At 43.1% G+C, this 13,546-nt stretch overlaps 1 protein-coding gene across 1 annotated transcript in view; it reads left to right on the top strand.

Moving 5' to 3' along the window:
• VPS13C (vacuolar protein sorting 13 homolog C) overlaps window positions 1–13,546 on the top strand; it is a 388,870-nt gene that overhangs the window by 155,139 nt on the left and 220,185 nt on the right. The window contains exons 31-33 of the mRNA XM_040343051.1: window positions 1,043–1,159; window positions 1,879–1,982; window positions 3,977–4,144. Of these exons, the coding sequence (XP_040198985.1) occupies window positions 1,043–1,159; window positions 1,879–1,982; window positions 3,977–4,144 (389 nt within the window). The remainder of the gene's footprint in view (window positions 1–1,042; window positions 1,160–1,878; window positions 1,983–3,976; window positions 4,145–13,546) is intronic.

The raw sequence follows: 13,546 nt of genomic DNA, 5'->3' as shown, positions 1-13,546 counted from the left end.
CATGGAGCTCCAGACCAAGGCAGGCTCCATGCAATTTCTGGTTGTTTGATTGAACAACTGATGGTTGATTGAAGAAATGTATGGTTTTGTATTTCTTCCATTTGCTAAAGTTCGCTCCAACAGTTGTATCCTTCTCACCAAGCTTCTTTGCTGAAATTCTTGTAGCCCATTACAGCTTTGTGCAGGTCTACAAACTTGTCTCTGATGTTTTTGAAAGTTCTTTGGTCTTGCCCATGATGATGGGGTTTGACTGGAAGAAAGAGATTTTGAGGACAGGTGTCTGTTATGCACATGAGTTGTCATTAGGAGCACCTTCTTAAATTGACAGGACTAATCTGTGTACCACATAAGCACACACTGTAGCCAGTCTGTGGGAGCCAGAAATTGTTGGTTGGTAGGGGATCAAACAGTTATTTTATTTACTGAACTGCAACTCAATTAATAATTTGTATGAAGTGTTTTTTTTTTCTGGATTCTTGGTTGATATTCTGTTTCTATCATTTAAAATACACCTATGATAACAATTATATAGACCCTTAATTTCTTCGCAAGTGGACAAATGTACAAAATCTGCAGGGGATCAAATAATAATTTTTGCCACTGTATGCTTTGAAAGGGTGCAGACTAGCAGTCAATGGTCAAAAACTGTGATGTACAGACAGTGGCGGCCATCCTTATCTTGGTAAATTCACAGTTGAAATGTGACTCTCTTTTAAGACTTAAGTCGCATCCACCTTGGAAAGTGGGTTACTTTTGATAAAAGTATATAGTTGATCCCATCCAATACATAACTTGCTATGCAAGTCTTGTGACGGAAATGTAATAACAAATGTTAGGCAATTTATTTAGCAGTTTTTCTGTAGACTGCTTTAACTTACTAAGGGTAAATGGGCTAAAACCTTATCATAGATTATAGCAACATTTTGGGTGTGGAACTGTTGTCTATTGATTAGTTTGTTATATCAGCAATGTTGGAGTTGAACAAATGTTTATGACGCAGTTGGATCAAATTAATTTATACAATTTTTTTTTCTCTCTTTAGCAACAAAGCCCTCCAAAGATAAGGACTTGATAGCCTTCAAGTTGTTTGCAAAGTTGAATTCCTTTAGCATGAATGTGTGGGATGAGGACAGCCATATTGCTGAAATCAAGATACTGGGTATGTGTGCAAGCAGTCTGGGCGATAAAGATTGTATAGTAAATTTTGGCTGACTTGTGTAGCTTACAAAAAATAAAGCTCCCCATTGCGTAGATCAGTTATCGGTTGAAGTAGTTGCAGATCTAATTTGCCGATAAGTGGACTGTGTACAGTTTTTAGTCCGTTCCCCTTCTCAATATATTGTGAAATAGCAAATTTTAGTCATGTATTTTGGCAGACCAATCTGCCCACTTTCTCAGGATTAAGAATTGTTTTGGGCCGTTGTGACCCAATACATTTTGGAATATTAGACCTCATTTAGAAGGGCACTGACACACTGTTCTCAGGGCCACGCACCCACTCTTGCATGCCTCTTAAATTTTGACATGGCTGTGTCCATGCAGCCACTGCATCTGCATCCACATCCGTAGGCCGCCTGCATGCAGTTCAGGGTGGATGCAGGTGTGAAAACATACAGCTCATGCACGCAGCACAGGTGCCAGTACTCCTCTGAATGAGGCCTAAAGCTTTCCAATCATTATCAAAGTGCATATATAAATAATCTGTTATCTTTAAATTGTAAGATTTTTTATTTTTGGTCTTAAACACTGACAAGTTAAAACTTCGGAAGTGAAAGTATGAATGCTAAAAGGTAATGCCTTCTCAGTTTTGTGTGAATTTGCAACATGAATACAACTTGATAGTATGATGTTTTTAATAGAACAAATCTTCTTTTTCAGGTCTTGACTCCTCCATTTTCTTGGAATCTAGCAAGATAGACATTTTTGCAAGGCTGAAAGATATTCTTGTCAATGATGTCAACCCACAAACCATCCATAAGAAGGTTAAATTTGCGTGGAGCCTTGTGCAATTTTATAGCCCTTTTTTTCTTTATACATAGAGTAAGAAACAGATGCAGACAAGCAAATAAAACAAATATACCAGAGGAAGCAAGATGGAGCTCAGCCAAAGACAGACTGGTTCATAGTTATTTTATTTGACCAGGGGTGCGCTTTTGAAGAGCGAGGGCTCAATTAAGCAACTTGGTAACCGGTCAAAGGCCACAATGAGCAGAGCGGGCGGATGACAGGTCTGTATCTGCTCTGCATATGCAGAGCAGACAGGGATACAGCATGCTGTACTCTATGCGCCCTCCAATCCTATTCACCCAGACAGAAGGGGACGAATTCCCTTCTGTTTTTTTAGCGGATTGGATTGGAGGTAGGCGGTTGTAAACAGACACAAGTCTGTATACATCTGCCGCTCCATAGAGGTGAATGGAGGATTCGATTGGGTCCACCTGAAAAACAGACAGGCGATTGGACGAATAGCGTGAAAGGGGCCAAAAGCTGCTTTCACACTGATGCGCTGCGGTTTATCGCTGCTGCTGTCCCCCCAAGGCATGCATGGCTGGCTGCTTCTACTGTCCCCCCAGGCAGGTATGGCTGGCGGCTGCTACCAACCCCCCCCCCCCAGTAGGTATGACTGGTGGCTGCTGCTGTCCCCCGGGGCTGGTATGGCTGGCAGCTGCTGCTGCTGTCCCCCAGGGCAGGTATGGCTGGCGGCTGCTGCTGTCCTCCAGGGCGGGTATGGCTGGCGGCTGCTGCTGTCCCCCAGGGCGGGTATGGCTGGCGGCTGCTGCTGTCCCCCAGGGCGGGTATGGCTGGCGGCTGCTGCTGTCCCCCAGGGCGGGTGTGGCTGGCGGCTGCTGCTGTCCCCCAGGGCGGGTATGGCTGGCGGCTGCTGCTGTCCCCCAGGGCGGGTATGGCTGGCGGCTGCTGCTGTCCCCCAGGGCGGGTATGGCTGGCGGCTGCTGCTGTCCCCCAGGGCGGGTATGGCTGGCGGCTGCTGCTCTCCCCCAGGGCGGGTATGGCTGGCGGCTGCTGCTGTCCCCCAGGGCGGGTATGGCTGGCAGGTGCTGCTGTCCCCCAGGGCGGGTATGGCTGGCGGCTGCTGCTGTCCCCCAGGGCTGGTATGGCTGGCGGCTGCTGCTGTCCCCCAGGGCTGGTATGGCTGGCGGCTGCTGCTGTCCCCCAGGGCGGGTATGGCTGGCGGCTGCTGCTGTCCCCTCGGGCGGGTATGGCTGGCGGCTGCTGCTGTACTCCAGGGCGGGTATGGCTGGTGGCTGCTGCTGTACTCCAGGGCGGGTATGGCTGGCGGCTGCTGCTGTCCTTAGGGCGGGTAAGACTGGCGGCTGCTGCTGTCCCGCAAGGCTGGTATGACTGGTGGCTGCTGCTGTCCCCCAGGGCTGGTATGACTGGCAGCTGCTGCTGTCCTTAGGGTGGGTAAGACTGGAGACTGCTGCTGTCCCACAGTGTGGGTATGCCTGGCAGCTGCTGTCCCAGGAGGTAGAGTGCATTTAGTATCATTTTGCCTGTGACAGGAGCTGGCACTGTACCAGAAGCATTGGCTCTTCTCTCTATTGCAGCCGTATGCTTCCTATACCACCTGCTCCATTATTCACACAGATTTTTTGGGATGTTGGGTCAGAAACCCACAATCTGGGCTTGCCAACCAGAGCAGGAAGTGGCGGGCCACATCAGAGGGCGCCGTGGGCGAGTGATTGGGTAGGTACCCTTGTATTAGACCTTGACAGCTGAAGATAAATGTAAGATTCAGAAGCCAAAAGCCTGTTGCAGGAGCCAAAGGCCATGTGTTATAATTTGGAAGGCAGGTTTAAAGCTGTTAAAAAGCATGCTGTGATGTTTTTGTGGATTTTATACTACCTGGCTGAATGGATTATAAAGACCTTGGTTAATAGCAGTGAGAAGGAATGCAGTGTTGTTATTCCAGTTTAAATGTATGTGACCATAAGTTCTCTTTTTTTGTTTGTGTTAGGCTGTTTGTATTATGGAAGAAGAGGTTTTCAACTTCAATTTGACACTCTATCCTGAGGCCACACAAGGAGAAGCCTATAAGGATGTGTCTAAAGTGGATGGGAAGGCTTCCCTGCGAGTTGGCTGTATGAAGATTGTCTTTCTCAACAAGTTCCTCGTATCGCTTTTGGTAAAAAATTACTTATTATATGGTTCACAATGTTTGCTGAACAAATTTCAGTCCAAGGTTTTACTAACTTTAACTTTTGCCACACGTACATGTACAGTTATACCCTTCCATTGCTTTGCTGCCACTGTCTGCTGGACCTGTGGGTCTAATTTTGGTGTAAGTTCAGGGTAATTGCTGCCTTCTCTCCTTCATATGACAGTGTTTTGGCAATGGGCAGATCACGCCTGAGCCCTGCATCATTGGAATAAGAGGGAAAGGTAACATGCAGCCCCATACCCATAACTTTTAAATCATGCTTCCACCTGGCACTCTATGCATGTCCCATAATGGAGTGCATAAACGGTAATTCACTTTGCTGTATGTGTAAGCTGTGTTTCAGTCCCAGGACATCAGTCAGCTACTGATGTTGCATAGATTTCAGTGGGATTGAACAAACTAGTAATGAGAAAAGGTATGTATGTGGTTAGTGTTGGTACAATTGTGGTCTGTCAATATGATTTCCTACATGCACTCCAGTAGGCAATAGTGAAGCAATACCAACAAAGGCCCAGGTGACACTTAACCTCTAATTAGCTTCCTCTTACATATCGTGTATTTTGTCTCTGTACAATGGGACTGTATGCAGAATGTTTTACCTGAACGAACGACTTCAGAGGCAGGAGGTGGAGTAAACTTGGCCGCAGGTTTTTATTACTGGTATTATTTGTTTAAATTGACCATATTTATTGAACAATTAACCAACTCAATATATACACCATATAACACATCACTTATTTACTTAACCACCACCATTCATCAACCCAGTCACTACGACTCAGGTTGGATCCACTTTATTATTAACTAACCCCTCTTGTTCATTACAAACCAAGAGAGAAACCAGTAATAATTAGGCCGCGACAAGGGAGGGGGGGGGGGGGGAGTTCACAGGTAGGGATCACCTTGCGTTCTGGCTGCTGCAGCCTGTTGCCCTGGCTTAAATAACCTTCTATCCTTCCAGAAGGTTCCCCTGGGACATGTGACCCGCTCCTAACTATCCATTGGGCCCTGGATAATCCACCTGGGATTTTACCTTTCAGGTGTGCAGGGGAGGGGCCACCCTCCCCGCCCACCAAGGCCAAATTACCTATTAACCCCAGGTGTGGGGGAAGAGGGAGACTTAAACCTTCCCTCTGCAACATCCCCATGTGCTCAGGGAGCTTGAGGCTGGGTTCACACTACTACACTACTTTCATCCTACTTTGCTCTGTGTTCAATGTTTCCCTATGAGAGCGTCTTGTAGCGTCCTACACAAGTCGGTCCGACTTTGTAAATGCTCCCTGTACTACTTTTGGTCCTACATTGATCCTACTTCTGAATGATGCCTGCAGCTACATTCCTCTCTGATGCTTTGTTTCTTTATTATCAGCATGAGTTACTTCTAAGTTGTTTTCATGACACATGAGATAATTTTGTGTGTTGGAGAGGGAGCTCAGCATGCATCTTGTCTATTCACAACACAGTTCTGCTGTGTGAAGGTGCTGTGTGTTCATTCCTACAATCCGCTCTCACACACTGTAACTACAGCGTATTATAAATAATAAAAAGAGCATTTAAAAAAATATAAAAACAAAAGAACACTATCATTTAAAAGTTATAAAGAATATAAAAAAAAAAGGAAATAGAATTCACTTCACTTGAGCTGAGAGGGCATGATGGAGCTGAAGGAACTGAAATAATCCACGAGAGGGTATACCAAATTCCTGCTATAAACCTTGAAATGATTTCAGTTGATCATTAGAATATAGTTGGTAAAGGAATTGGAACCCTCTGGAATACAATCCTTTAGCCCTGTGACTTCTGCAGTTCTCCCAAACGCCTCCTCTCCCAGATAGATAAATAATGTGTAATCCCGTCATATCTCATAATCTGCCTCATCTCATGCCATACTTTGAACATAGGAATTAAGGTGGGGTAATTGGAATCTTTGTATGGCCCCATACGATGGTGAAAAATTATTTTTACTTTTTCATTCTTACGCAAAACAGTACAAGACAAGGTATCACAAGGTACCAAAAACAAATTATTGGCACAGCCAGATACTTGTATGAAACAGAAACATTACAAAAATCCTTCCCCTGCCCCCCCCCCCAATGCAGCATCTCTCAGGAATATATGCATTTCTGTATCCTAAAATTAATGCAGCATGACAATACCATCACTATAGTAACTTATAAAAACATCAGCAGATCAATACCACATTCCCATCAAGTGGAACTGTCTAATACCACAAACAAGATTACAGAAATATTTAGAATTGCCTAGGTCTCATTAATGGAGGTTTCTATCTAGATCAGGTGTCAGGTCGGCACAGCCTCATGTAAGTGTAGAAGTATTAGAAACCCAACTATGCCATACCTTAAACTTTTTGGGACAACCTCTGTTCAGGTAGGTAGCTTTGTAAAACAGTTCCTTGTTCACTAGGGCTTTTCCGAAATTTAGCGAAGGGGTCTCTGCTTTTTTCCAATGTAAAATAATCACTTTACGTGCATAGAACAGGGTGGCAGAAAGTAAAGTTCTTTGTGCCCTGAGAGGCGCCAGTTCCTCCACCAAGCCAAGTAAACGCATAATAGAATAATGGGACGAGGATCATTCCCAGAACGCAGTTTGTGAGCAGGAATATGGTGCGCCCTCTCCACCACGGAAAACTGTATAGTTCTTCCATTCAAAGGTGTCAAGCAACCATTGCTCAATATATGCAGTCGGATTTCGGACTACAATTTTCTGAGGCAGACCCAGAATTCTGATGTTGTTCCTCTGTAATCTGTTTTCCATATCATCTATACGGTTAGTGTGATGATAAACAACTAAATTGGTAGCAGCGATATTGTTCTTAGCCAGGCCCAGTTCATCCTCTATGGAGCTCACACTCCCCTCTAAATCTGAGATGCGTTTTTGCACGTTTTGTACATTGTGGCAAATAAACATCATACTGTATCTTCCCTTAGGTGCTGGAACTGGGTAGTGAGTGTCATCAGTGAAGAGTTACAATTTTGCTCAGCCAGGAATACATCCCTAAGTGTGGGCTTTGGTGTGGAATCTTTCAAGAGAGCTGGTGTCTGTGCAGCCCAGTCTTCCTCCATTACAGTACACTGGGAGTTCCTCTTATCCCCATAGACTGCAGTGTGTATATCTGAGGTAGACTCACCGATATGAGAAGTGGCTGAAGTAGATGCATGAGAGTTCTCGGCAGGCACATGTGCGAATACCTCCATGCTTCTGTCCCTCGATTGAGTACGAGGAGGGAGCGCACCGGCTCAATCTTGGCTGCTCTGATCCATCCCATTTCTCCTCGTTATGGCTCTAGTGATTGGTCGCTGCTGCAGGATAGCGAGCAGGTGACAAGTAACATATAGAGCAGTGGAAAGTTACAGGGAGAGGTCTTAAACGCTAGATACTAGCAGAGTGTTGGCAGCAGTAAGGAGATCGACTTTCTCACATTGTCTGCTCGGCTTCACTCCCAATCTCAAATCCTTAATGGAGATGGTATTGACATAGCCCCAAGTGATCTGCAATAGCTCAAAATGGTACAGAAAGATTTAGAAAAATAAAAGTGTATTAGGCAACTGGACCAGATGGTTTGCACCCAAGGGTCCTGAAAGAGCTGAGCGCTGTCATATCTAAGCCATTGTTTCTAATTTTTAGAGACACGTTAATGACTGGCATGGTATCATTGGATTGGCATAAGATCAATGTGGTGCCTATATTTAAAAAGGTATCAAAGTCTTTACCAAGTAACTACAGAACGGTTACAGTAAGTTGACTTCTATAGTCTGGAAAATACTTGAGAGTTTAATAAAGTACCATATGTAAGAGTTTTTGCTAGAAAAGGGAAAGAGATTTGACCTCCACATACATAAAGGGTTCTTGGCAGTAAAAGCTGTGAAATATTGAATAAACTTTGTCAAGAACTGGTTCTGGCCAGCTCAGTAGAGAGCTGGATGCATTCCTAAATGCACAAAATAGATATTAATATTTAGAAGTGATAACGACCAAGGTAGTTGATCCAGGGAATATTTGATGGCCTCATGGCGATCAGGAAGAAATGTTTTATCCTACTGGAGTGAATTGGGTCATACTTATTTCCCCCTCTGGATCATCTGTGGGTATAGGATAGTATACATGAAGCGTTTCATTTTTTTTTTTCTTGGTTTAACTTGATGGATGGATTTAAACATGGAGCTTGGTTTTGGTTATATACAGGAGGAAGAGGTGAAGGGGTAATGTGCAGGTCACATACAATGGGAGGATAGAGATGCAGGGGTTATGTACAAATGTGCAGAATAAAAGAGGTGAAGGGGTTATGGGTCACTGCAGGAACAGCATGAAAATTAGATATACAGCTGCTGCCGCCACAGCAGTTCCTCTCTCCCCATCTCTGTTGTGAGAGAGGGGGGTAGGCTTACTAATGTAAACACTGTTAACATTGGTGATCACAACGATAGGTCATCACATGGCACAGAGCTGCTTGGATCAGCTCTGTACACAGTGTCTGTGAACTGAGCCACCTGAGGACATCTCGATTCACAGTTCTTAACTGGCACTGTGGCCTTCAGAGGGTGATTTCTGTAGTGCCATTTATAAATGGCGGTAAGTAAAGTACTACTTTTAGATACATTTTGGCCTGGGGGGTTTCATTCTCTACAAATACATTGGCTCTTTCCGATGTTTCAGCTCAATAAATATTGAACCTCCAAGTGACAATTTATTCTATGCACTCATGTCCAGTATTTTAGGCTATACTACAGGAAAGAGTATTTAGAGATGAAATGCTAAATTTCAAGGTAGTTTTAAATAGCAGAAATCTGAAGCTTTTCACAGATGATGCTTTAATTAGAAACTGGCACTCCTACACTGCAGTATTTTTTAATTATTATTCATTAAAATATTATGAGACTTAATTTTCCTCTTGAACGTACCCTTTTCCACAATGCTTTTAAAAAAAATAGTTCTTCATTGTGTTTCCGTACAGTGTGTTGTAGTAGACAATGTTTGCTCATATGTGAGCGAAGTGGAGCTAATTTGTTATGTCATCATTTATAATGTGTTCGTGGGCTTCTTTTTCCAGAAAGGTGCACTATGAGCTGCTTGCTTCACCTATCTTCCTCACTGATTCACCCTGTTGTTTGAAGATGGCCGCTGTTTAGCAAAGATATCGGCTTTTTTGTTGGCTTGGAAATGTTACCTTGTGATAACATTGCCTCTAAATTAGTCCCAACTGACACCTGATACAATAAATTTAAACAATGAAAGATAAGGTTATTAAAACAGAGGCATATAATGCAAACTTTAGTTTGTTCAACGTAAATAGAGCCGTTTATGGAGGAAGCATGATGCATGCATTGGAACAAGGAATTCAGAGGGAGATAAGGCTGACACACATCAACGTCCTCTGCATTGATCATGCTGGGCCTTGCTGGGAGCTGGAAACAGGTTCTTGCTATTAAAGCAGCCATCTCCTTGCTAGTGATGAGCTCAGGTGTGTTTGGATCAAACCCGCCAGGAAGCAGTCACTGCACACCTCCAATCAGACAGTGAGGCATTTCCCGACTGGTCAGCTTCATATACACACGTTTCTTATGATTGGAGGTGTGCAACGCCGGGTTCCTGGTGGGTTCGATCCGAACACGCCTGAGCCCATTCTTACTCCTTGCTAGTCATGGTGTGTGGTGCCTTTTTGCCAAGGGTGGCACCCTCTTTGACATTGCAGCTAGTGTTTTAGGGCACCTAGGAAGATGAGTCAAAGTACATCTACATCGTCCCATGAGAAACTAATGTGAAATATAGTTATAATTTTTCTAAAAACTTAAAATATTAAACATATCATTAAAGTTCTATTACTGTAATTGGTAGAGTTTTAAACATATCTTGGTTACCTTTCTTTACTCTTGGTGCTTTTTCTTGCATTCTGACCTCTACTCTTCGCATTCTTCAGTTAAATGTACTGAGTTTCAGGTAGCAATCACTTATGTGGACACAATGATTTATGTTGCATAATATTTTTAACCCTGAGAGGACTTTGCCTTTTCTATGTGTATTTGTGGTTTTCCAGAAGTATCCAATATTTATAAATATTTCACAAGTTAAAGTGGTTGAAAAGGCTTAAGGTTTATTACCTTAACGCATTCTACGCATGAAGGCAACAAAAACTTTTGTGTGCAGCACCCCCCCCCCCATACTTGCCAGAGCTCCATCTTGATACAATGATGTGCACAAGAGCAGCAGCTCTCTCGGGTTTCTTCCTCATTGGCTGAAACAGCATCAGGAGCCATTGGCTCCAGCTACAGCCGGTGAGAGAGCTGGGGCAGGGCCCAAGTCATGCTTTGTGTTTGAATGGACGCATAGAACAGCAGCTTGGGGGGGTGAGCCTGCTCGGGTGCCCCCATAGTAAGCTTCTTACTATGGGGGCACTTGGCAGGAGGGAGGGGCCAGGAGCGCCAGCAGAGGACCCCAGAAGAGGAGGTTCGGGGCTATTCTGTTCAAAACCACTGCACAGAGCAGGGTAAGTATGACATGCTTGTTATTTTTCAATAATAAAAAAGATGCCTTTTTAATATCAATTTAATTCCTAACTACACAATTACAGCCAACATCCTTTATTGACAATTGGTCTGTAGTTTATTTCACCCCGTTAAGTAAAGCCTTCCATGCACAGCTCAAATGTCATCCTATTTCTGATGAATCTTGCTCAATTCTCCGGTTGGAACCACCCAGCTTAAAACCACCCAGCTTAAACTTCAGTTGAAAAATCAAAGGAGCCATGTAGAAAATTTTCAACTAAAAAGTTAGAGGGTTAAGCAAAACAGCTAGTGCTATCTGTCTAAATACAATAGGCGTCAGAGGAGAGTTCTCGCAGTTTAACCGTTTAATGGAGAAATCTATCAGAGTAACCTATGCTTGAATGGCCAGTCTTCTATAGATTTCCTTTAGATTACCTTTGAAGGTAAATCAAAAGGAAATTGAATAAGAAAATTGTATGGTGTATGGCTAGCTTAAAGCGGGGGTTCGCCCTGTTAAAAAAAAAAAAAAAGTTTTTTTTTATTAGACCATTAAATTCGGCATCGTAGCGCGAGCTACGGTATGCCGGTCTTACATTTTTTATGCCCGTACTCACTGCGGTATCGCTGATTGAAGAATCCGGGGAATGGGCGTTCCTATGGTGAGAGAAGGTGATTGACGGCCGGCCCTGGCACGTCACGCTTCTCCGGAAATAGCCGAAATAGGCTTGGCTATTCACGGCGCCTGCGCATAGCCTGTGCGCAGGCGTCGTGAATAGCCGAGACCTACTCCGGCTGTCTTCGGGGAGCGTGACGTGCCAGAGCCGGCCGTCAATCATCCTCCCTCTCCATAGGCACGCCCATTCCCCGCGGGAGTCGATTTCTTCAATCAGCGATACCACAGTGAGTACGGGGATTAAAAATTTAAGACCGGCATACCGTAGCTCGCGCTACGATGCCGAATTTAATGGTCTAATGATTGAAAGGAGGGTGAACTACCGCTTTAAGGTTTTAAATCGCATTGTCTAAATCTTGATGGTCAATATAGAAATAATACATTTATTCCTTTAAGTCTGTAAAGACTATTAACCATTAACTCTGTTGCCAGACTATTCATTTCAACAAGAATCTTTTGATAAGATTATATGGGCACATATTTTATGTACGTTATTTACCCATGAACACCTCTCTTGTATAGACATCCAAAAACACTGAGACTGTTGCTGGATGTTGTCAGCTGACCCAGCAGCAGTAACTCAAGTGACCCTCTATAGTTGTTGCTTTTTTCTATAAAAGCTAATGTAGCAAAGGTATTGGAGGGATGGATTAGCTGGACCAGCAGAGACCATATTTAGAAACTCCCAGGAGAGTTGATGGCTATGCCGTGCAAGGAGTGAGATAAATAAGCTATTATTTATGAAAGGGAGATGCTGCAAGTAACTATTTAGAATACAGTAAAACCTTGGATTGTGAGCATAATTCATTTTGGAAACATACTTGTAATCCAAAGCACTCATATATCAAAGCAAGTGTCCCCATAAGAAATCATGGAAACTCTGATGATTTGTTCCACAACCATTTATTTAGAAGTCCTTCCGTCTATTGTCCATATAACAAGATTATAGCAATGTGACTTCAAGGCAACTTCAGGGAATGCCTGAGTAATCTTCCTGTAATGTTGGATCCAAATCACTTCAATTAATATGCTAATCTGGCTTTACGGCTCATGCTCTTGAACTCTGTTTCTTTTTTTTTCACTTAAATTTTTTTTTATTTCATCAAACAGAGATATACAAACAAAAGTAAGCGCAAAGTACAAAGGACATAGTTGCCACTCATACAACATAACATTGTAATATAGAAAACTGTCAAGGCCTAGTGTATACATTTAGTTCGGGTTTTGATGACCCAGACCAACCTACCCCAAATGGGTTCAAACTGTAGGACTGGTAAGGTTTCACGATAAACAATGAAGCAGCCTTAACCCACTATCAGTAGGATAATATTATCAAAAGAAGGTATAAAAAAAAAAAAATCACTAAAATATATAAAATAAACAAAGGGAAGGAATGCTGAAGTGCTGCACTACACCAAGATGCTGCTCAGAAGGATAAATACAGAATTTCAAACACTCAAGTAAGTTTAAATACTACAATCTTTTAGGTAAGAGGAGGCTCTAGGATGGGATAACCATGCTCTCCATTTCCTCCTGAAGGTGGTAGTAGAGTGGTTTTTATAAGCTAGTAGTAGTAGTTTAAATTGTGCCTGAGAATTTAATCTATTTATGACCGTAGAAATATTGGGTGCTTCTGTGGATTTCCAGAGTTTCGCAATTGTAAGTCTTGAGGCTATTAAAATATGGGTCACAATGGTTCTATACATGGTGGGATATTTCTCGAGATCAAGGCTGAAGCAGGTGTAAGCGAGAGAAGGTTACCTGTGATGTCAGCTATAAAGGCTGAGATTGAGTTCCAAAAGCTTCTCAAGGTTTTGCAACTCCTGAGAGTATGTAAAAGATTCCCAGTTTGCTCATTACACCTCCAACACATGTCAGATGTGGTTGGGTAGATTTTGGATCTTGAACTCTGTTTCTATTGAGCTCCTTTTGAGCATAAATGTTTTTTTTTTTTTTTCACAAACCCTCCTAAGTCTTTGGACACAAGTCGAATAGAAGTCGTCTTGAAGTAGTACGGGAACATTTTCTAAAGTCAGAGCGACTTCAGTACAGTAGTGCTAATTAAAAGAGAGGCATGGGTTTGTTTTTGTTTTTTTAGATTCTTACTTATACTGGTGCCTCTACATTGAGAACCGAGCGATTGAACACCACCAATCACTCTGTTCTAACAGCTCCGTGAGCAGAGATCTGTAG

The sequence above is a fragment of the Rana temporaria genome, chromosome 3, assembly GCF_905171775.1.
Source record: "Rana temporaria chromosome 3, aRanTem1.1, whole genome shotgun sequence".
Lineage (NCBI taxonomy): Eukaryota > Metazoa > Chordata > Amphibia > Anura > Ranidae > Rana > Rana temporaria.
The sequence above is the reverse complement of the archived record's forward strand: the minus strand, read 5'-3'. Positions and strand labels throughout refer to the sequence as shown.